Genomic DNA, 26,384 nt, shown 5'->3' with positions numbered 1-26,384 from the left:
ACTGATTTAGGATATTTTGGCAAAGAATATTTTGTTTATACATCTGCAGAGTGAGATGGGGGAGGCTAGAAGAATGTGCTATCGCTTGTTGTGGCAACTTATTGGGAGGGTTTTTTATTCGATTTATTTGCTCTCCGTTCTTTTCCTGGCTGCTGTCTTGCTGGAAGTGAGGGAATTTAGGCATGAAGTTGCAGTGAAGTGAAGCTTTGCTTCAGGTGCATCGTGAGCCTCTGGTATGCAGTACACAGACACACTAACAGAAACAGACGCTCCCAGGTTGCTATGGTAATGGAGGCAGAGTGATGATAATGTTTAATGGATCTGAGGAGCCTCAGAGAGGATTCTCGGCAATGAAGTTTTTGTGTTTTAAAAAAATATATAATAAAATGGCCGTTTTAAACCACATGTACACATATTGATGGTCTACCAACACTTTGTTAAGCTCATTAAGTTGATTCTTGATAAAATAAATAAATAAAATAATAAGCGCAATTTTATACTTAAAATATATTTTGGTCCAAACACATTAAGGACTTACATAAGCGTGGAAGTCTGAGTTATTGTGAGAGACTAAGAGCACTTGGTCTTGTGCAGTAACCTTTGCAGTGGTCTGGGAGGAGAGCTTGGTTGGACGTGTTGGGCATATGGGGTATAGCCGATTCTAGGAGTGTTTGGGGTTGCCGAAAAGTACTAGAGAGTCATCATATTTCCTTTGTGGAAATATCTGTGGGAATGGAAGGTATATTGAGTGGTTCACTGGCAGAGTGGCCACTGCATGGAACAGGACAAATATTGGTTTGGGTATTTTAACAACAGCCTGGAAACACACCACATGAACTAGTGAATGGCATTCCGGCAAAACTTGATGGGCATTGTTGCCGATGCTTGAAGTACTGATGTGTGTATGTAAGGAGAGAAATATGCTTATAACAAATAAGAAACTAGAAGGGTCTCAATTTAAAGTCTATGGAATGTATAAACATGCTCGGAAGGAGCCAATAAGAATAAGCATTACAGCTTGTGGTCTCTCAAATAACTAAGCAACAGCCAAAAAAAAAAAAAAAAACGCAATAGTTATGTAATGCATGACTTTAGTGCATCTAAACATAAAATATACAATTGTCATATAAAATGAAGCAGTCTGATGAATTTAGATATTAAAGACAGGATTTAATAACATGGGCTTGTGCATAATAACACTACTGTCTTAACTTGTCATAAATGACATACACTACACTGAACATTAAGGGGAAGCATGATGATTTTCTTATATAAGTAAATGTGCATAACAAGTCATGTAATTGCTTTAACTTGAGTTATCGTTTTTGTAACCCATCTTGATCATAAATACTTAAGCTGTTACCAAGGAAACTAATGTTTTATACATGACAAACTGACAAAAGTTGTTCAAGGGAAACAATAAAAGCCTGAATTAGGAATGTCACAGAATGTAACAATCACATTCTGAACAAATAGTATTTAATTGACAATAATCACTCAGTTTAACCTTTGCTGATTATACAAAATAGGATGTTGCCATTTAAATCTAAAAACTTTCAGTATATGCCATAAAATGGCAATTTACGAATATGGAAAGGGAACTTGTAATCATTAATCACAATAAGTGAATTTCTTGTTTTTAACCTATAATTTCACTCATTTTATAATAAGAAATGACAGATATGAAAATCCTTATGTGTAGAAAATGGGGGGGGGGTAGAGGGATGCACTGATAATTAAAATGCACTAACTTTCATCAATGTTCACATAAAACAAACTTGATGCTTTAATTAAGTTAGCAACAAAGTGATTACTTAAATGCTGCCAGACAATGAAATATAACTTCTGATATTATCCAGCAAAATACACTGTATTATAAACATTGGGTATAAATATTACCATCTATTTATATTAAGTAAGTTTTGAGAGACTTATTCAATAAGGGTGAATATGTTAAATAACTGTGTGCAATAATCTTTTACTGAGGTTTTATATACAATACATCCTACTTTGCTATGATTGAATTACTTGTCATCTATCTTTTATGCAAATATTAATTGCTTATACAATAGACATTTATATTGTATTAGAATTCTGCCTAAGCTGCAATAGTACTATATCTGTTCAAAATAACATAAATATTGATTATTCCTCTTACAAATATTCTCCATATGATAATTCAATTTATGGAACTCTTATGTTTTGGATTGTCAAGGTATGAGTGATAATCTGATGGACTTAGGTGTATCCATCAGATTAGGAATGATTTTCATTCCATGGCTAGTGTGGATCTTAGTTAACATTTATTAATTTAAATTTATTTCACAAAAATATTTTTAGTATGCCTGACCAAAACATTAGTTTATTGGTAAACACTCAAAGTATAAAACTTATCATTTCCTTTAAAAGCTCAAATATATACTTTATAGTTATCAGAAGAAAATGTTTACTAGTCAAAATAAAACAAAAATACATAGTCTAAATAACCCAAGATGGATTTAACTTTATCTTTAAATACCAGTGGCTTAAAAAATCCTAGCACGAGATCAACTCTAAAATATTTAACAGTGAAAAAAGCTCAAATAGTCTTCCTTCAAGAAACTAATTTCAAAACAAATGACAATTACAAATGCAATCCTAAGAAATATATGACATTGGTGCAATCCACTTATAAGACAAAGACAACCAAAAATCATTTATGTAAGTATGAAGATAAAGAAGGCCTTATGGCATTAGTAATAGTTAAATATAATAACAGAATATGGACCCTAGCCAATCTATACTGGTTCCCAGGCATTGGAACAGGAACTGTTAACACCTGGATTTCATTTCCAATAATTATAAAGGCAACTTAATATTAGGAGGAGATTTTAACTGTATATTTGATATTTCTAAAACTGCAAATAAAAGACAGCTGTGTACATCTGCTGTATCAAAAGTTTTAAACAAGTGGGTAGAATAATTTCATCCTGTAGATACTTTCAAATTTAAAGAAGATAAACCTTAGTTGTTTTCTCAAGGTCACAGATTTGGTACCCAAACTAGAATAGATAAAATATTTGCTGGCCATAACTTACACTCTAAAATCATTAATTTCTCAATCACTCCCTGCCCCTTTTTAGACCACAATTCATTGATACTAAAACTTCAAAATGAGTACAAAACCATTAATCTTTAACTCCAGAATTCCAGCACATATAACTAAAATTAGAGAGTTCAAATCCTGGTTATCTGAATTACAGTTCTTCTTAGATATTAATTACACCACAGAGAAATAAAATAATGATACGAGACTCATTAAAAGCTTACACATATGGTAAAACCCTAACTTAGTATAAAAAAAAATCAGAGAATGGGATTCTGAATTATTAGATCTACAAGCCAAACTTTGGTCAGTAAAAGCTGAAAAAAATCTAAATCATTTGGAGATGAAAAATGTATGAAACAATAAATACAACAGAATTCTAACGCATAAAACTGGTTTAGCTTTAGAAAAACTAAAAATTAATACCTTGGTCACTTCTCCCAAACATCTACATAATTTATCCACAAGAATCAAAATACAATTAAAAGCATCTTCCATGAAAAGAAAGGTTAAATGTCTCTGATATAGGTGACATTCTTCATGCCTATAGAAATCACTATATGGAACATTTCCAAAAAAAATATAGATATCAGTCAATTAAATCTAGATCAAAAATGTTCTAATATAAAAAAAATACCAGAAAAATTAAAACTAGATCTGCAAGCACCCATATCCTACAAAGAAATTACAGATACGATAAAAGAGGGCAAAAATAATAAAGCTCCAGGTATAGCTGGCATAATTATGGAAATATATAAACTTTTTCCTTCAAAGATACTATCCCTCTTCCATAAAACTCTATTAGAAATTCAGTCACAAGCTTTAAGGAACATCTCCAAGAGGTTGGTATTAATCACACCAAACCTAAAGGAAAATAAATCCCCAAACCTCTGTAGCTCATACAGACCTGTATCATTATTAAATAATGACTACAAGATATTTATGACAATATTAACTAACAGAATGAAAGTACCACTATCCAAAACAAGAAATAATGATCAAACTGGATTTTATATCAAACACACACATGACAATATTAAAAGGATAATTTCTCTTATAGATTATGTTAATAAAGAAAATAAACACTCATAACTGGCTTAGATATAGAGAAAGCCTTTGATTCCCTAAAGTGGGACTATTTATTCAAAATTCTAATGCTATTTGAATTTCCTGCATCCTTTGTTCATCTCCTAAAGAATATATATACAAATAATTTAGCGTATGTCAAGTTAGGTCCTATTACCTCTGACTCGATACATATAACAAAAGGCACTAAACAAGGATGTCCCACGTCACCGATTCTATTCGCTCTGGCTATTGAAATATTGGCAGATTCAATTCATAACAATATAAAAATCAAAGGAATAGATGTTTATGAACAATACAATTCTAAAGTAATGCTATTTGCTAATGACACATTACTAACATTATCTAATACAAATAAGACATTAGAAGATATATTAATTGACAAATTTTACACAACTTCAGGACTCCATTTCAATAAATCAAAACTTTTATTTTTAAATAAACTGCAGACTAAAGGGGATCACATCATAGGGAAAACAAGAATCTACCTTAAAATATCTAGGAATTGAGTTATGTAAGGATAATAATGAATTAGTCTAAAAAACTAGAATATCATCAGTACAATTAAAATCTCTGGGAAAAAGAGAAAAAATATTAACATTTGAAGACAGACTACAGTTAATAAAAATGGTTTTACTACTCAAGATTCTATATACAGCTTTGGCAATACAACTGTTACCAGAAAGGAATATGCTTAAAGAAATAAACTCATGCCTAATAAAATTTTTATGGTTTCCCAAACGAAACAGAATAGCTTTAATACATCATATCAGACCATTGAAACAGGGAGGATTAAACTTTCCTGATATAGAAACGTATATAAAAGCATCAATATCTAAAACAATCTCAAATTGGATAAGTCCAAATTACTCTGCAAATTGGAAAGAATTATTAAGCGTAATATCAATAAATGAATTTGAATTACAAAAAAAAATTCAAACAGATAAAAATAATTTGCCATGGCGCATATTATGTATTAGTATGCAATATAACATAACTAAGCCCACTAAAACTCGTATGATTAATTATTACATTGGCTCATTTAGGCAAATTATTAATGCAAATATAGATTTAAAAATCTGGTTTGATCTTTTAACACCATTTATAGTTGCAAAGAACATTCCACATAAAATATATAGAGAAATTAATTCATGGGAACAGAATGGATTTGTTTTTGTTGGTACTAATGTATCAAAGAACTAAAAGTTTTAGATATGCAAGTAATAAAAACAACATACAAAATTCCACAACAGGACTGGCTGACTTTACAGTGTATTCTATCATATCCGCAAGATTTAAGTAGAATAGTTAACTATTCTTCATTTAAAGAAATACCTACATTTAAGAAATACATATATGAAATCATATATAATGACTGACATGGGAAAGAGTATTTCAAAATTTTACAAAATATTGATAAACTATAAAACACCCAAAACTTCATATTGGAAATATATAACAAAAGGACACTCAATACAGTTAACTGAAGATATTAAAACAAATATCTTGTTATTGATAAAATATACATCCTTTACACAATACTGGAAAGTTTTTAATTGGAAATACTTGCACAGAGCATTCTTAACCCCAGACAGAATCAGTCAAATTAGTTCTTCCATAAAAAGGAATATATTGAAGATGTGAGGAAGTACACAATGCAGATTGGAACCACATTTTCTTTGATTGTGTTAAAATTAAGCCATTTTGGAATGGTATTAACTTTCTAAATATCTTCAGAGGAGCTGGTAGAAAGAGGATGAAAGGTCTGCAAAGCTAGAATCAGAGCCCTTTATTTAATGAATCATTTTATTTAACTAAAGCTCTTATATTATTAAATGTGAATGAAGGTCCTTTTTTGAATAGGTCAAACATGTATCTAGTATGGACTATACTTGCAATTTCAAGGAAGTGTATAACAAGATGATGGAATACAAATAATACCAACTTTGGAAGACTTATACAGCCTACTGAAGACCACAGCATTATTAGAAATTAAAATTAAAAACTAAGAATTTATCCAAAGCCATTTATCAACAACCCTTGGGAAAAGTTTTATCGTTGATTGACACTATACAATAATTGATCAGACACTCTGATAATGGATTGGACATACAGTACTGTATACACCAAGATCTGTCAAGCTAATGTAAATAGTGTACATAGTTATTTAAGATCTTGGGTATAAATGCTATGGAATTCATTCACGTGTAATTGAAAAATAAAATAAAAAATTTGAGAAAAACCTTAATCTCAGAAATCCTCCTAGAAGAGGTCAAAGCTACCAGAAGCAGTTTTTTCCAAGTGCAACAATTTAGAGAAGCAGAGACTGCGGACTCAAAAGGAGTCAAAATATAGCTTCTCTATGATATAATTAAGGTCCCAAGGAGAACTGGCTTCCTGGGAGGCTTAATATGTAGGACACCTTTAAGGAAAATTTTAACTTCCAACCTGGACGCTAAAGGAGGTGATAATAGCAGACAAGCAGAAAGAGCAGAACAGTGGGCTTTCACTAAGGAATATGATAAGCCACTTTTAAGCATTTCACACAAGAAAGTACTACTGGAATGTCAATAGAAAGTGGATTTAGACTTCTATAAAGCACCAGACAGAAAATCATCTGCATTTGGAGGTGTAAGATTTCCTAGCATTGGGTTTCCTGGCCTCCTGCAAAATCCCAAGCACATTCAGAGAAAAAGGTGCCCAAATGGGATCAGAAGTTCATCACCCACAAGGTCATTTGTAATGTTGACAGATGTGGATGAAGCACAGATGCCTTGTCCTGTGTGAGCAGGTCCAACTGGTGAGGCAACTTGTGGTGATGGGCCTTGGTTAGTTGCAGAAGAAGTAACCAATGCTGTCTAAAGGGACTGACCAACAAGGTGTTTTGTTTGTCCTGCTGAATTTTCAGCAAGACTTTCTGAATGAGAGTGAAAGGGGGATGCCTAAAGAAACACCACCTTCGATGAAAAAGAAAAGGCATCCACCTTCCAAGCCAGAGGATGAGAGACCCTGGCACAAAAGAGAGGAAGTTGTCTGGTTTGAGAGGAGGCAAAGAGGTTCAGATATGGAGTTCCTCACTGGTGAACCAGTTCCAGGAACACATCTCTGTGAAGCATGCATTCATGGGAGTGTGTCATGGACCTGTTTAATGCATCTGCCACAGAGTTTTGAGCAGAGGGTAGGGTTAAACAGCATGAAACATTACTTTACCTCTCAAGGCATGGGAATTGGCAATCCAGTAATCTGCATAGAAAGTAAGATTTGGTGCCCCTCACCACTTATTTATGTACCAGGGGATAGTGGTGTAGTCTGTAAATATCTTCAGAGGAGCTGGTAGAAAGAGGATGAAAGGTCTGCAAAGCTAGAATCAGAGCCCTCATTTCTCTGATGTTAATGTGTTCCCTCTTCGGAGATGAAGACCAGAAACCCTAAACCTTCCACAAAGCAAAGGCTGCCCCCCAGCCTGTGTCTGAGGCATCTGTGAAAAGCTGCTGAGAATGCTGGGGCAAAAGAAGGGGAAGGCCTGGATTCAGAGATAGCTGATGAATCCACCAGAGGAGCTCTGCTTTCAGGCAGGGAAGTAGAGAGGTATCGGACTCATAACCTCCAGATGATGAGGTTGCCAAGACCACTTTGTCTTTAGAAACCACTGAAATTTCCTCATGTGAAGCTTTGGAAAGGGCAGCATGGGAATCGTGGAAGCCATGAATCCAAGAAGTTTTAGGAATTCCCTGGCCGAGAAGAGACAGGTTTCCATTAAGGAAATAAGAGTGTGAACCTTGTCTGCTGGAAAAAAAAACATCAGTTCTGTCCTGAACCTACACCCTAAGAAAATGTGATCCTGTGATGGATTCAGACTGGAATTTTTGACATTTACTGTAAACCCTAGGCTTTGAAGTAGAAGAATGGCCTTCACAAGCTGTTGAGACACGTGATCTGAAATGATGGCTAGGAAAACAGCATCCAGATGAGGGGTCCAGGGGGTTCAGGTATATCCCTAAGAAGGCAATGACAGTGGCCAACCACTTTGTAAATGCCCTTGGGGCAGTGGAAAGGCAGATAACCGAAAGTGCAAAAAACTCACTAAGGAAGCCATGAAAGACCTAGGAGAAAATCAGGGGAAGTGTCTGTAGGGGCAGCATCTGGAAAGAAGGAACTTCCAGAAAAGTGTTTAAATGAAAGAGGTCTAGAATTGGTCTCAAAGGGCCATCCCTTCTTGGAACCAAAAACATTCTTGAGTAAAACCCTTGCTTCTCTGACCCAATGGTACACTTTGAATAGTGTCTTGAGAAAGCAGCTGAGATAGTAGCAGTGGGAAACTGCAGCTGACTGGAAGGGGGCTCTGGAATTCCCATGAAAGGTGGGAAATTCTTCGAAATCATAAAGTATACTTTTTGGATGATGGATATAATCCAGGTGTCCAGAGTGATCCTTGCCAAGGTTGGTGAAGAGAAGAGAGAGGCGAAGAGAAAGAGGTGCATGACTTGGAAGAGAGAGCTTGTTGTCACAGATAAATGGGCCTGGCCTGAAAGGGTGGCTGTGTTGGAGAATCTGAAGCAGAAGATTTCGATTGAAAGGGGTCTCCTAGTAGACTTCTTAGACCTAGGAGCAGATGTAAATGCAGAACGAGCAGGTCTCCTAACAAAGGATGTTTTTACAGGGAAGTTTCTATGAAATTTACAAACAGGTGTTTCAAATCTTGGAGCTCCTTCCCTTTTTCTTGCACAGTCTTAAATAAGTCTGCAGCTGCCAAACCTAAAAGGGCAGATGTGTCCAAAGGTGAAACAAGTAATTTTGCCTTTATATCATCACGTAATGATTGACATCTCAGTCATGAATGCCTCCTAATCAAAGGCAGAAGCAGCAGCTCTAGAGGATACCTCAACAGTATCATAGCTGCACTTAATAGAATGCCTAGCTACTTGAGAAGATGCAGCCAAGAGAGACAGCACCTGCGTTTTAACCTTAGAATCTAGTAAATGAGCCAGAGCCTGTAAAGCCTGAGAAAGCAAAGCCAAAAAATACCTACACATGTGTGTCTGGTAATGAATAGCTCCAATAGCTAAAGTGTATAACTTCTTACGCAGTCTCAAGAATTTTACTCTCCTTATCAGATGGTAATAGTTTGGCAGAAGGAGATAAATTAGAAGAATTACCAGAAACTATGAAGACCATAGCTGGATCAGCAAAGGGACACAGAGAAACTTGAAGTAATCCAGCACTCTACATCTATCAAGGCCTCCTGGGAGCAGGGGCCTGGGAATCTGGAGACTTGGTGGAGGAAGATGAGGTGTCCAGGAAAGCTTGAAGGACTGGGGGAACTGCAGAAGGAGAAGGGACCTCCATTTGCAGAAGGTCATAATACCATTTCTGTTGATCAGAAATCTGGGAGCAATCCCATTTGAAGAACTTCCCCATTTTATTATTGGTTTTTCCAAAGGAATTTCTTCAATTGGGGATCCCCCCCACCATTAGATTCCTCCTCAGCACATGCATATTCTAGAGGAGAGGTAATTTTGGTGGAATATGCAAGAGAATCTTCATCAGAGGAAGAATCCTCAGAATCAGAGTAAAGAACCTGAGACCCAGTAGCCTGTACAGGAGAGAAAGTGAAGGAAAGAAGAGAGAGCGAGGAGGAGGAATGCTTCAAGGCCATCAACATCTTAATGAGACCCTGGGAAAAGGCATCCCAATCAGACTGAGGAGTAGAAGGGATGTTGGGATGTTTAGTCTTGTTTTTCTTTACATGTCTTTCTGTATGAGGAAACAAGGAAGAAGAACCCGATGTGTGCCCAACACCCGACATAGTCAAAGAAAGATCCTTAGATGGAAAGGCAGGAACATCCCCGGTGTCCTCCAGCACAATAAGCTGCAGTTCCCCCATGCTGCCTGAAACAGACATCTGCATTGCTTCGGACATGCTGGGATCCAATCCCTTGGTGGCTTCCACAGAGGTACTCATCGAAGCGAACCCGACCTTCGACCATACCACTGGGTCTTTACAGGCCTCAAGAGATACATCAGAGGTAAAAGGCACAATTGAAAAGGCTTCAAATTTTTGGTTGCTCACCTTCCTCTTCAAATTTGGCTGGGACTTAGAACCCCTGGTATCCTCCATAACATCTTTAGCCAGACATTCAAGCCCCCTGATTTGAGGTAAAGATTTTGAGCCAAAAGTCAGCTATGCAAAGTCTTAGGCACACAGGCCTGACAAATGGAACAGGATCGATAGTCGTGACGAGGCTCTAAACAGAAAAGACAGAGGTCGTGGCTATCTTTATGCGGAATCTGCCTTCTACACCTAGAATATGGATGACATAAAAAAAAAAACAAATGGCAGTAGTAAGAAAATAAATCACCAACTGGGCACTTATCTGAAACGTGCAGCAACACACAATCCAACTACAGACCATATGTAGGAGTCCACCTTCTGAATGGCAGCAGCAAACTTCTGTGGATGGTACATGCAGACGTCCTTTTATGGCAGATGTTTTTAGAACATGTGTGTGACGTCCCACGTGCTGGCAGTGGCTAAAAACTCTTGTATAGTGGCCAGATGTTGGGTCATAGGGTGGAAAGACAACCCCCATATGTAAAGAATACTGTAACATGATCGCACACTTGTGTATGTATACTTTCAGAGAGAAACTTGCATGCCACAAGTAAACCAGATTATCTCAGCTTTCACTGAACAGAAAATCTGACAAAAGTACATTAAAGTGAGAAAATTAGACCTACAATACTAAATTTCATAACGCAACTGTGATTCATGCAAATGACACCTCTCATCTACCTCAGTATCAATTGTCCTCTCCCAAAACAAGCTTTAATTATATTTTTTTTTTACCAGTTTTGTCCTCTGAAAAGACTATGATTCACTGGTTTAAAGTTGCCCAGTAAAGTGATATCAATACAACCCTACAATACCTATGTACTTGTTTCTGTTCAATTACTTTCCCCACAATAATAAATGGTTAACGATGGAACTAAACCATTGAGAGTAGACAAAGCTAAAAAAATATATATAAAACAAAAAAATAATAATCTCTTCAAAGCATCCCAGGATCCTACACCATGATATATTTAGTTCCCAATAAGCTACAAATAGTAGTACACTTCAGAAGCTTACAAGTCAATGTCATCAGTCTTACAGGGTTTCACCATGCCAACAAAGACTCAGAGTACTACTTTGGAAAAATGAGACAGTCCAAAATGCCATTCACACACATTTAAAAGTGGATCTGTGGAGGACAAAGCTCTTGTACCCCAAACTTGAATATAATCAGGTCCGAGGTTACTATACCTTGGGGTACTGGAGTTTCCCTCAATTAGTGCCAAGTTTAATGTGCCACAGTTGTCCCTATAACTGGCGTTTCTTCATAGACTTTTGGCATGGATTCCTTCACAGAGTAAACCACACTTACATGTGCAGTTCCCTTCATTTACATGCTGGTAATGAAGGTTATAAGATCAGGACTGCAGCAAATGTTTTCAAACTGTTTATATCTCCTGCTAACCTCTGATGCAAGTGAACTTCCATTAGACCAGTCACAGCTTCACTTTTTTACTTTACTAAAAACTTTCAGCACAGCGTGGAGTGCTCTCAAACTTTAGAGTTAAGGTTCCCAATGCAGATGTTAAGCCTACCGCACCCAAACTGGTGAACAATTAACCTTCCTGTACAACTATCCCTCACTTAGCATACACTGGAACTAATACAAACAGTGCTAAAGTGAAATCCAGCACAAGATAAGAGCTACACTAGTTACTGTATGATGTAGTGCATTTCCTGTTACCAAACGTACCAATATGTTTTGTGTTAGCACTAGTTAATTTGGAGTCACTGACTCTTACAACTGTAATGACTGGAGCCATGTATGGAGCCATGTATTTCATTTTATGAACAACCCCCTTAAGCAGTGGAATGCTGAAAGTGTAAGGATGCAAACTGGGAGTGGATTCCCCTGCTCTCATCCTGAGGAGCCACCTGTAAATCTGAAGCACAAACTGACAATGAATGCTGTAGGCATCAGTAAGGAAAATAGGGACTGAAAAGCAAGCATTTTTCATTTTGATAATCTTAAGAGGAGATTCGTGTTTGACAAATCTAGAATATGCCTTAAAGGCCCATCCCTTTTGAAAACAATAGTCTGGAATTAAACTCCATCCTTGTCCCCTCCTTAGAAACTATTTCTGTAGTTCCCTGACCAAACAGGTGGTCAAGGAGGAGTAAGGCCAACTCTGCCACTCTGGTCGGACAGAAGTCATCCCCAAGAAAGGAGGAACGTTCTTCAATTCTGTTCTGTAGCCAGAAGATGGGTCATCTAAACCCAATTTGTACAAGAGGATCTTCATTCAATTTTCATAGCTGCAAAAATGAATAGCATGAGAATTGATCAATCTAGGGATTTATACTTTGCCTATGACAAATAGGGCACTGGAGGGACAGGTATGTGTCTCAGAGAGCCCCCCTTCTCTTGAACTGGCTTCCCATCCATGTGAAGCAGAGCTCTACCCCAATTATTTTCAAGAGAAACCCGGTCCAGTGGATAGGAAATTGGAAATACACTCTGGGTCTAGCATCTATATCTCTAATGGACAGAGACAGACTGCAAATCTTACCTTAGCTTACATATACACAAACTCCTAAACCCCGTTAACTTGCAGAAGACAACTGGAATTCTTGGCTAGACTTACAAAGGCACCAGTGGTTGTTAGCCTAGTATAGACTTATGAACCTATGAACATAACACATACCTGCCTATTAACATAGTATGTCAAGGGTTGAATTCTCAACTAATATGCCTTATGATAGTTCATGTCACCACAGCCTTTGATACTACAACCACAGGATTATAAACCACAGGATTATAACCACATTTTATAAGGTGTTTGTCCCCTTGTCTGCTATATGGACTAGCCGAAAAAATTAACTTTCACTGTCTCGTTTAGTATCTGATGCCAATTACACTGGCCACATGATCTTAGCTTGGTATTTTGTAATTTGTGTCTGGCAGCCAATAATCCTGAATGTAACAGTGGCCAATGTGCAATTTCCACTATGCCAATCTAATAGTCTACTCAGTGGTATTTAAGAGGATTCTGGGGGTCTGGGGCTAATGCAGAACATTAGCATTAAGAGAAAATCTGTCGGGGTCCACCACTGGATTTGATTACAGGTACAGGGAGGCACAGCTCTAGTCGTTGTCCCTCTAGAATCAGGGACAAAGCATAACACAGAGAAAAAGGACTCAAGTTACGACGTTAAAAAACCGGTGCTATTAACTTGTATAATTTCAGACGGAATGTACTAAACTTTTGAGAGACAATTACAGGTATCTCTACAAATTATAAACTGTTACGACACAGGCAGTAAGATCTGCTTGATGCTGTAGAACCTATCAAGGGTTTTGGGAGCTAGAACATGCAAATCTGTTTCAAATATACTACCTGACGGTGTCCTCAAAGGTTACACGCTGGGTAGTAAAGTACCACAGTGGACTTGGTCTCATCCAGGCTAGTAGGCCAAGGTATCTCTTGTTTTAAGCATCTTTTGACTCCAAATTTGTAATGTTCCTTCCTCACTTCAAGGGTTTCCCAAATGAGGTGTTTTTTGTGTGGGTAGCCTGACAAAACGGTTTGTCATCCAAATCATATCAGAGAGGAGGAAACTTGGAAGGAACATGACTAAATCTTCAATATCCAATGAAGACACAGATCCACTGAGTGGGAAGATTCCACTCTTTCTTTTTATGGGCTGAGTGGCCAAAGTGGAGTGCTGTGTGGCAATCTGTTGTAAGCTTTCCCTCGTAGTAAAAATTTATCGCTTACAGTGTTCTAAAGACTTGAACAAGGCCTAGAAGACATGTGATGTGATGAATATTCATTGCCTGCATATCTGAGCTTCTAGGGAAAGAGAACAGAAGAGTGTCACTGGAGTGGCTGTAATCCACCTGTCTATCCCTACCATGAGTACCATGCATAGAAAGGGTCTGGACGTCCAAATCCTTTTCTATAGATGATGCTAGTGTGTCTATGCAGACATCAGAATCCGCTATTTCAGCTATTGCAAAATCTTAATCCAATGTAACCACACCATAGCGTGGTACTCAGAATCTGTTGGAAGCTATCGACTTATCTAACTTTTGTCCAAAGAGATTTGACAGAGGCTGTCAGGTAAAATAGATGGTACGTACAGGGGCTGAAAAATGTCTTTCGTGGTCGTAGCATCTCCAGGCGCATCTGATACCACAGAAGTGGTTTTCTACTCCTTAGCATAATCTTTCTTGAAAATTACTGGTGTCAAAATTCCTGGGAGTTATCTTGAGAGATAAGGACCCTCTGTCCTGCAGTTTCTCAAGCAAAGCATGAAACTAGACTTCTGTACTTCTGAGTTTCCCCGACTGACACAAACACACACAGACACACACACAATCTGGCACTCTGCCATGAGGTGTTCTCCAAAGCAAAGCATTTACAATGCAAATGAAGCATTCACCAACAAAAGAATAACAATTAAAATAAATAATTCCCCCAACACAGCAAATTATCTCTCATCAAATTCTGTGGATAGAAGCTCTGGGGCGGTGTAAGGCAATTTTCTTCCTGAAATACAGCATATACATGCACCAGAAAATAGTGGAAGATGTTATGTCCTAACTGATGAAGGATGCAGCAAGTGTCCTTGCACTGGGAAAGAGCCAACTCGTACTATGACGCCTGCAAGGCTCCGACAAGTTGGGCTACTTGGATGGATGTCTACTTGTGACTACGTCATTAATACTGTTATTCCAAAGAGCATACTGCTGACAAATAGTTTTAAAATTAAATTTGTGTACAATTATGATTTTTTTCTCAATTGCTATCTTCATCTTACATTTCAAGCTTAAACATTGCCATGTTCTCGAAATGGACAAACAAGGAATTTTTTTAAACACCTTTATTGAATTATCACTTGTGACAGAGGCATAATTAAATTCCTACTCTTTTAGATGGTACAGGAGGTTGGTTAAGCCAACTAAAAATCCTTTATTAACCTAAATAAAACAGATTCCATTTCCTGATGAAAAGTGGTGAATCATCATCAATTACCATTGCAGACGTTTTGTCACTTTGGTGAATACTGAAGTAGAACTTGGTCACAAACCCTTACCTGCCTCTAGGCTTGACATATCACACTTATGTTTTTCCAAGTTGGCCAACATGTCAATAAACATTGTTGGGGTGCCATACAGAACAGTACACCTGTAAAAGAAAAAAGGAAACATTAAACTGCTTCTAACATTATGCACCTTTTATATGAAGATTGCAAAGCAAACAATCCTAGACTAGTATGAATAAAATTCCTAACAAAATACTCAAGTATATTTAGTTATACAGGGTTTTGTTTGATTTTTTTTGTTTTGTATTTGTCCATCACAAATTACAGGACACTACAGTCAAAAAAGGAGGGGCCATCAGCCAAAGTAGCCAATACGAGGATGAACAACCAACATAGGAATTCTGCATGGAAAAATGTAAAAGATGACTACTTATAACTTGCTACTTATAACTTGCAGGTGTAATCTGCTTGTGTATCTTATATCCTGGATTACGAATATGAGTTATGCCAATTGCTGCAAGCTCTGCCTGCATGCTATAACCATCATTATTACTAATGCTGCATAATGGCCATTTTCCTTGTGTCATAATTTGGGAGATTCTATGACTGCAAGGTCAATATTTTGACATATGAATATTTTAGCTTTGTCTCAATGACTTGACTCGTTTCACAAAAGATTAACAGTCAGATTAACTTGTAGTCTAAAAACACAGAACTGTGCAGTGGGAAGGTATGGAGTGACTACAAATACACCTCACCAAGATAAATTACTATAGACACAAATTCTGCCTATTTTGTATTACTATGCAGAAAACCACCAAAGCTTGTAAAAAGCACAAGCACACCAGCAAAAACAGTTATTGGAAATTGAAATACAGATTAAACACATTCATCAAGTTAATTCACAGATTTCTTCAGAATCTAAACAAGCCATCTAAGCACAATTTAAAAATCCCTCCCAATAATCACATGACTTCTTGATCCAATAATAAACAATTGACTAAACACAAAAAACTAAATGACAAAATATTTGTGCTCTTTAAATAAATACTAACACAATTCTTATTGTTATTGAAACCCTGAATACACAAATAATGCTTTTAAAACAATATAAAATCTTTTACTACACCTTGTATGAATTAAGTCCTAGAATACTAGCTATCGAAATATGTCCATTAAGGCTCAGAAAATCACAAGCATTTATTGCAATTGCCATATAATTTCCTTATATTCTATTAAATCTATCCTTGGACCACACGAAAGTCCATAGGTATAACATTTATGCCAAAAAATACAAAATTATGGCAGGGGTACGTTGATACACGTTTATATAATAATATTTTTGTTCCTTATCTCCAACATGTGCTTGTAAATACGTTCTCTAAATTTACTTTGGGTCTTCCCTGTATAAAAACTGAAACAATATTTGCATAATTCTAAATATATTATTCCTACTGAATTACATTTACAATGAAAGGGTGCATACACAACCCAATTGCTGATGACTTATCTTTCTCCAAAATATGCTTACAAAACCCTCATTGTACCAAATCTTTTGTTACCAAAAACATGATATTGTTCACAACTTTCCAGTAGATTTTTAAAAGGTTTACCCTTTCTATAAACTTTAGTTTTTCCCCCCAAAGATATCAATTAAACTGCCAAAACACGAGAAGATTTTCCAGTTTTTCTTAAGAGTCCTGTGTATGGGTGGTAAAACAACAACAAACCTATTCCCCTGTGTTTTGAAGCTTGTAGATCAGAGTATATGTGATGCGTCTTTAAGAAGCATATCAAGGACTGAACGTGCACATATAAATACCAGGCATGTGCTATTCCCAGTGTCATTTTGAGAGTGCAGCCAGAGTGTGAGCATGTATGATTGCAATAGTTAGTTTGTACTCAAGTTAAAGTCAGTAAACTTCTATCGTGATGTGTTTGCGTATAATAAAGCTGCTTGAACAGAACCCACAAAGACTCTTCTACTGTGTCCAAAGTAGGAGAGCGACAGTACCCTTTTACAAACTAGTTGGGACCAAGATGACTTAAGAATAGGGAACAAGCCGCCATTGTTCCTTTACCTCTCAACTTCACGATGTATATCCCACACCAAATTCTCAGGATAACCTCTGGAAAAAAAAACATTTCTAACAACTTGTGTCCTCCTTCCTCAAACACCATATCATCTGAGACCATTCTTGTCAAACAAACTGTCCTTTGACAATTCCTCTGTTGTAATGCTCATGGTGACAACTGGTATAATGCAATAACAAATTCGAATAAATGGGCTTTCTATAAATATTATCCCATTCTATTGATGATGGCATCTTTGCCGACTAAAACATCTAAATAACTAAGGGTATTACAATCATATGACTGGATAAATTTCAAAAATTATGTAATGCAGTTTAAAAAGCTCACAAATATTTCAACTTCAACCTTAGAGACATCCAACATCCAAGCTATAAATGTATCGTCCAAGAAAATAAACATATACCTTCCAGGGAGCAGGGCTGAATATATTAAAACTCAAATTTCTTCTCCCACTGTAACATCACTACTTTGGCAAACAAGGGGGCACAAGAAGCCCCCATTGTCACTCTTGTTTGGTAGAAATACTGCCCATCAATATGCACAAAATTATTTTCTAATACTAGCTCCAGAAGAGTAACCAAAATATTTTATTATCATGAAAAACGGTTGATTCAACCAACTAATCATGAAACTATTAGAAAATATCAAAGGCAAGAAACAAACCATATAAATGAGAAGACTGGCAAGGAACACCAAACAAAAATGTTGAACAAAAGCAAACTTTAACGCTGAATACATCCAATAAAACCAATAAAAATCGATGTATAAATCCAATAAAATGAAATTGATGTAAGCGCTTTCGTTAAAACAATGTTAACTTCATCGGACAACAGTCAATGTGCACAGCCAATGTTTAAATACATCATAACTCACTTGGGAGATGAACCATTAACATACAGAAGGGGTCTGAATTTAAAAGACCTTAGAAAGGAACACAACAACACAATACCAAGCAGGTGTGGCATGTATAAGTGAGTCGTGTAAATGGTGTCACAAGGTTACAACTGGTAACAAGTTTTCTATTAACAACATGGTCTTTAAAGTAAAAGGGAGGTACAATTGCTCTTCCAAAGCAGTTGTTTATGTGGCGACATGTGAGCAGTGCGCAGCGTTTTACGTAGGTAAAACGGAGAAAATTCAAGGCAAGGGTCTATGAACACTACTATGCCATCAGGAAAAACATGAATAATGCACTGGCTAGGCACATTCACGACAACAACCGCCACAGCTTCAATTTTATGGCTATTGACCATGTTACTATTGGTGACAATTACCCTGGGGGCTCCAATTGTAGTTAAAAGAATTGAGATGGCGGATCCTTTTGCATGCAGATAAATGGATGGCATTAATGACAGGACATCAGTTACCCGTCTTAAAATGAAAAGCCTTGGAAAGGAAGAAAATAGTACAAACTCAGCCATCCTGCACAAGCACTTAAGTTTAATGTTTTTACCTAGATTGTAAAATATTTTTAAAGTTTAGCTATCATGATAATGACATCAACTTTTTAATAGTTCAACTTGGCTTTTTAATTCAGTTTTTTTACAAACATTTAACTTTTAGAATTATTTTCAGTGTATATACATATTTTTTAAGATGAAGTGTTATAACAGTTAGCAAAGGGTTAACTACATCTACTCATTTTACTCATGGTTTAGCTGGTTTTCTGTGTCCAATCAGATTGTGTTAGGTGTTTTAAAATGTATTTAAACATTGGCTCTGCACATTGACTCCTGTCTGATGAAGTTAACATTGTTTTAACAAAAGTGCTCACATCGATTTTATTGGATTTATACATCGATTTTATTGGATTTATTCAGCATTAAAGCTTGCTTTTATTCAACATTTTTGTGTCTGGTGTTCCCTGGGACCCTTCCTGCCAAGTCTTCTCATTAATCATGAAACTATTCTAAACCATGAGCATGTGGTTATTACATTAAATAAGTTAACGTCTATTGTCAAAAAATCTAAATTGTTACAATACCCAGCCTCGTGTAATTTCGCTAAAACGTCTCTCAAGTCATGACAAAGGTGAACATAAGCATTTAACAAATTTTTCACCTTAACATCTATATACTTGAATAATGGGTGTACTATTGAAGTCCTAGCATTGACTCTAGGTCTCATGGGGGGGGGGGGGTCAGTTAAGTGCTTATGAATCTTCAGGATGCCAAATATAGACAGAACTATTGGGAATTTTACTTGTAAAAAAGCAAGAGCATCCTCATTTGACCTTGATTAAACATACCCAGAAGAAAAAAATATTTTTTATACAGATTAATGTAATTCAGGGAGGTTTCTTCATAGTAATCATCATACAAATTTTCATACATTTGGTTCAAATTGGTTTTATTTACAATTACTACTCCTCTCCTCCCTCGAGTTCATAACCCTTGTTTTTATCCTGAATTAGCTCTTTATTTTCATTTAAGTTGTGATCACATGGTCCCATGTTCCTATGCATATAATTCCTAAAGTCAAAGTTACACAATTTCTGGAATAAAATAAGGGCAAAAGAAAAAGGCAGGTTAAAAGTACTGCTTTTACGTAGTATATTAGTCTCATACCATACTTGCATTCTTAAACATTATCTTAAAGTTCAAATTTTCTGAGATACAATTTTAAATCAAGCAGTACATTTTCAAGTTTTGAGCAAGCATTTGGAACAAACATCTGTCCCTTACTAAGTAATCAGCACGAATGCCATTAAAATATATAATTATACTACTAATGTTTAGAAAGTCACCTGTGTCATTAATGATAATAGATGGTCTATACTCCACAAAACTCGACTCCTCTTAAGGTTAAAAACTAACTTCTGGTGGTTCATTCTCCTGTTGTTGTTCATGCCCTGTTCCGCCTTCTCAGTCGGTTCTGTTGATTCCTGTAACTGTTGCACTCCCACTGATTCCTTTGATTTCTTATCCTTTCCGATCTCCTTAGGGGAACCTGCTCTAGAGGAGAAATTCCTTGTCTATACACTCAGGCATACTGGCTGCCATTACCACCACTCTCCCTCTCTCTCTGGTTGATCCTACCTCCCTTGTGTGCCAATTGATTGAGGATATGCTCTTCTTTCCTGGTACTCTAAATGGTCTCTTTCCCGTTTTTCTTTCCTTTTTCCAATATCCAAGGCAATTTTGTCAATTCGGTCAAACATACTATCATATTATCCACGACTGACAGAAAACAATAAATCACTTTTGATCACTTGATCCAATTTAGATGCCTCATCAATTAACTGGTCGATGGAATACTGGTTATGTTTCCTTAACACTTCCAAAAGTTCAGTACCTTCTCTGTTAGAAAGGTCATGCAATTTGTGGTGCAAGGGAGAATCAGATACAAGACCGGATGGAAATTTACAACTAAGGAGCCCTTTGGGAATCTTCTTAACTTTAATGCATTCAACTAAATATGTTTTCTCCACTTGTAACTTAAAGGACTTCAATAAAACCTTCTCCGACCTGTCAACTGATTGCTAAAAAGTGCCAGCACCACTATATAAATGTCCACTAAAATGCACTACTTGGTTCGACCACACATTTAAATTAACGTCACCTTGGGAGGTGGGTATAGAGTCTCCATGGATATTATTCCTTTCACCACTACCAAGTGACCATTCTTCCTGACCCAAAGGTAATAAACAGGAATGAGTGCTGTTGAAAGTGGTGCTACACTGCAAACTTCTCATCACAACCATCTGTTTATATAGTCGCTGCACCACTTAAGTCAATAAACCTATATTCTTAGTAATTTCCTCAGTATTGGTAACTGGTTATGTTCTGCTGCTTCCAACTCACTCCAGCAAAGACATATTGGACTAAGACGTACCGAGAGCCTCCAGCAACAGATACTGTTGAACCACCAAAGCGCGTAAAAAGCATGAACATGCCAGTAAATTTATTGAAAACTTAAAATATAGATTAAGTGTTTTCAAGTTAATTTACAGACTTCTTCAGAATCTAAACAAGCCATAAGCCACCTAAGCACCATAATTTAAATATCCCTCCCAATAATCACAAAAAATACTAAATACAATATTCTTGCTCCTTAAATAAATATGAACACACATTTCACTGTTGTTGAAACCCTGAATACAAAAGTAGTCAATGCTTTTATAAATACTGTATGTACTTAGACCCAAACATGTGCACACTGTACAGATATGCACAGTGGACAACAGAGATCTGTCTAAAGATGACAGCAAATACCTTAAAAATCTGTCTATCCATTCTCTAAATATTATAGAAAATTACCATATCATCTCTCAAATACCTTACTGGGATATGAAATGCAGAAAACCAAAATACTACAAAAAGAAAAATAAAAAGTAAATGTTTTGTTTTTAGTGAGGGTGCAGATTGTCCAGCAAAAGTTTTATATAATAGTCAACAATGACTTTGGGCATCTCAATATTAGGCAGCACTAGATTAAAACATTTTCATAAGGGAAGCTTCATTAGGCTCGTAAGAGCCCTTGTGGTCATTAACCCTAGTATATACCCATCACGAACCTATGAACATATAAAAACTAATAGGTTTTCTACAACTAATTTTTATTTGCTTTTGTAATGACAATTTCTTATAACGTATAGCAAAATCACCATAAGTCAGTTACTGGGCAAGGCTTACTTACACCAGATGAAATGCACAAAGGTGATTACAACACATACACGTATCATTGTTGAAAAACATGCCAAGGGCATCTGCAGAGAGAAGCATAAAGCATAGTAATCTATGGAGATCTGCAGTAAAGATCAACACTATTAGACTTTGGATGTGGTGCTCCTGTATTATTAGGAAAGAGAGCGCAAGTGGCATGCAGATTAATACGTTCTATTACAATTTTGTCCACTGTGGTGCAATCTCGGAGTTGGTATATTTAAGTAGGGGAGTGGGGGGGGGCACAGCCCCCACATTATAAAATGTTTTAAGTTTTCCTTTTTTTTTTTTGTGGACCAGTGATTTTTAGCTTTCACTTAAAAGGGGTCGATGAATTAGCGTTCGCTAATTTAATATAGACCCAAGAAATGCATACATTTCCAACTCCTCAAATACGTAATGCAATACAAACTATGCTCACCTACTCAGCATTGATTCAGACCACAGCATAGAACCAGCACAGCACTATTCATCTTTAGACAATCAATCAAGCCAGAAATAATGTCAACTTAGTACTGACTTTTCCTGAACTTATCACATGCATTTCATACAGTCTGCCACCAAAGTCTTCTAAAGACATACCCTGGGTCTTAACCCCCCCCCCCCACGGTTCCACAGTTACCCAACTACAAGAGAGCAAGCTGTCAAATGACAAAATGTTACTCTTTACTCTCCCCATTAACGTAGGTGCCCCTCAAGGTTCCATTCTCCAACCATTACTGTTCAAACTGTTCACAGACACCCTACACACATCATCCGCATATGCTAAAAGTGTTGTACAACATGCAACTACTGAAGGCTTGTTAGAGGACTTTCAACTTCTCCTTAACCCTACTTCTCACTGTTGTAGTATTCTTTCCTCTTGGGATATCCTGCCAAGGATAACCGAACATCCAGCCAGCATACCAATGCCTTTACATCTTCCAGATGTTGTACATCAGACAAGTGTCCAAATTGCAAGGCATAAGATATATATGTGATGCATGAGGACCTAATCTTCAGAAATTGAAGTGCTCCAGAAGAACCAGAGGAATGCAACACCTACATCCAAGAAGACCTCCCACCAGAAGGAAAAATAGAAATTAATAGGGGGTAAGAGGGAGGAACAAAATACAACAGTGAGAAGTAGGACATCTACTGTTAAGGTAAGATCTTACAACTGCACTGTGTCCTTCCTTACCACTGCTATAGTATTCTTTACAGTAGCAGTTGTACTCTCCCAAGAGAGAAGTATGGAGGAGGAAAACACAGAAGAGCCCTCCAAAACCCTATGAAGGATGGGCCTGGCAAAACCTACCTTGGCCCTTGAAATGATATCCAACTTATGTTTCGTCAAAGTGTGTAGCAACTTCCAAGATGGCTCTAGTATCTAGATCCCTTGAAAAATGAACCAGAAGAGGCCACTGTCCTGGCAGAATGCAAAGTAACAGAAGAGGAAAGTTGTTTACCATTAAAAAGGAAAGAAAAAAGAAAATGGCCTTAGAAATCCAGAAGGAGATGGTCTACTTTGATACCACCAAAGGCAATTTCCTGGCATGAAAGAAAACAAAAAGCTGCTCAGATTTCCTCATATATTTTTTCTCATCCAAGTAATATCAGAGCTTTTTATGTAAATCCAAGGTGTGAAGAACCCTCTCACTTGGAGTCTGTGGAGAAAGGGGGTGGAGGAAGATGAAGAGACTCATTCAAGGACAAATCATTAACCACATTGGGCATAATAAACTGATGTGAAGATGCACCTTGCCCCTGTGGAAAAAAAACAAAAAAGGTATAACTGCCATGAATGCTTTAAGTTCAGTGACCATCTTAGCAAAACAGCCACCGATAATACAGTCTTCCAAGTACAAAGTTGTAGGGGAAGCAAAAACTGCAGGCTCAACAAGGGACTTGGGTCAATTTTTCAAGAACAAAATTAAGGTCCCAAGGAGGAGGAGGATTAGGCTTTCTTGGAGGTCAAATAGGAAGGACACCTTTTAAAAATAGTTTGACTTCAAAACTAAAAGCAAGAAGTGGATTCAGAGGCAGACCAGCAGAAATGGCTGACAAATGACCTTTAACAGATGAACATTTCAAGACAGAAATGAGCAACTCACAAATAAGAAAGAACCATAGAAGACCCTACAGAAAAAGTCTCCAGGTTGTGCTTGAAACACCAAATAGAAAATGTCTTGCATTTAGTCATGTAATTTTCTAAACATGGGTTTTCCGGCCTCCTGCAAAACCCAAAGCACGCCCCCAGAAAATTAGGATTTTGAATCCTTTTAGGCTCACCCAAAATGTCAATTTCAGAGTTGGTAACTGAGGGTGAACGAGAATTCCCTCATCTTGTGTGAGAAGATCCATCCTGTGAGGTTAACTTGCGATGATTGCACCTGGCTAAATGAAAAGGGGGGGGTGCTGCTGTCTGGGCCAAACAAGAGAGTCACCAGAAAGATTTTGGGCTTGTCCTAAATGATCTTTTGCAGAACCTTTGGTAGTAGAGGAAGAAGGGCACAGGCATACAGAAATATTCCCTTCCAAGACGGCAGTGTTCACTTTCCAATTCGGTGGACTTGGCAGTCTTGAAAAGAACTGGGGAAGTTGGCCGTTCACAGAGAAGGTAAAAGATCTACTTGAGGAGCACCCCACCAAAGCACAATGCCCAGAAACACACTCCTGTGAAGCATCCATTCATGAGGATTTGTCCTGGATACGCTCAAAAAGTCTGCCACCAGATTGTACTCTAAAGGCATACAGACTACCTGAAAAAACAAGTGATGGTGAACTACAAAGTCGCAATCCTGAAGAGCCCAACCTGCAAAGGTAAGATTTGATGCACCCTTGCTTGTAAATGCAACCCCTACTGATAATCACCATTATATAATGCCTCAACCTAAAACTGTAAAAGATGTATTCAAGTCTATGTAAATATGTTAAATCTAAAGCTTCACTGCTATGTTACTAATCAGTGTTAAGTCTGGTACTATGTAAATCTGAATGCTTCTGTATACACCTTATATTTTGCTTAAAATTTAACTGTGTAGCTTTTCTCCCCAGGCCTCCGCTGAAAATGGACATGCATCCAGTCGGAATTTCCCGGTCAACAAATGTAAAATAAAATAAATAAAATGTACCATGTGACTGTGGCATGGTATGTAAACACCTTTACAGGATATGGAACCCAAAGGGAGTGAAAAGCCTGGAGAGATGCAAGTGCCTGGAAAGATAGAAGTAAAGCCCTCATCTTCTTGATGTTGATGTGGTCTGCCAGGTATAGGTGGAGTCCTTCCTAGCTATGAAAGTTCCTATGGTTATTTAGCTGCGAGAGTTGCTCAATTCTGGCTTGGCATGTTCAGCTGTTAAAGTTCAAGTGTCAACCATTCCCACTAGTCAGCCTCAGAAATCCACCTTTGGCTTCTAGTTTTGAATCTATGTACAGCTCCTGAATGGAGAGAGAAACCCGATAAGGCAAAACTGGAGTCAGGGAATCTGATGATTCCAACAGAGCTTGAGCTTCAGACAAGTAAAGAGAGAGGACCAGATACTCCAGAGGGTTGCAGTGCTGGCCCTAAACAGTCTAGAGATACCACTGAAATTTCTTTGTGGAATTTGAGAAATGGTGGATACCCTGTACACCAGAGTTCAGAGAGATTCCCTTGCATGAAATTTGGAAATCAGGAGACAAGAAAACATTGTAATGGTCTGAATACTGCAATACAGAAACACCTGGTCATTAGAAGGAGTCAACACAGACTTTTTTGAGAGCGAGTGTGTCCCCCACACTGGGCAGTAGACATGTAGAAGTGTAGCCCCTGAATCAGGAGCTACTAAGAGGGGGCTTGAATCAAAAAGTCACCCAAACAAAGACATATTTAAATTCCCTGAAGTCTGTAGAAGGCTACTACAGAAGCCAGATATTTGGTAATGACCAGCAGAGTTGTAGAAAGACCATAATGCAAAGAAGAGAACTGATAATGAGAGGACGAAACAGAGAAACAATTTCCTGAAGAGAGGGCAAGATAAATGGTTCTCTGAAACACCAGTTCCAGAAAAAAAAATGTGGGCTCTGACAGGGAGGTGGTTAGGGAAGGGCTCAGAAAGGAGGAAGGGACTTTCAAGCCATAAAATAACTATTTTGTATAATGGACGGCACCCAAGCATCTGTAGTCAACTATTGCCAAACAGGAAAAAAACAAGTAAACCTTAGAGAGGAATACAGCCAAGAGATATAGGAGTGGTTGAATGTCAAACAGAAGCAGATTTGTCAAGGGAAATTAGGCTTTCAGCTCTTCACACCCTGAGGTGGTTTGTCTGGGAAAACTTTCCTAGAAGCCATCTTGCCCCTAGAAGATTGTTTAGGCTGCCTATTAACAAA

General features: G+C 37.3%; 1 protein-coding gene across 1 annotated transcript in view; it reads right to left on the bottom strand.

Annotated features, from left to right (window-relative positions):
• LOC122812920 (medium-chain acyl-CoA ligase ACSF2, mitochondrial-like) overlaps window positions 1–26,384 on the bottom strand; it is a 910,993-nt gene that overhangs the window by 280,218 nt on the left and 604,391 nt on the right. Inside the window, exon 9 of the mRNA XM_044084978.1 lies at window positions 15,324–15,415. Coding sequence (XP_043940913.1) covers window positions 15,324–15,415 — 92 coding nt within the window. The remainder of the gene's footprint in view (window positions 1–15,323; window positions 15,416–26,384) is intronic.

The sequence above is a fragment of the Protopterus annectens genome, chromosome 10.part0 (assembly GCF_019279795.1).
Source record: "Protopterus annectens isolate FY-2018-M chromosome 10.part0, PAN1.0, whole genome shotgun sequence".
Taxonomy (NCBI): domain Eukaryota; kingdom Metazoa; phylum Chordata; order Ceratodontiformes; family Protopteridae; genus Protopterus; species Protopterus annectens.
Note: the sequence above shows the minus strand (reverse complement) of the source record. Positions and strands in the feature narration are given on the sequence as shown.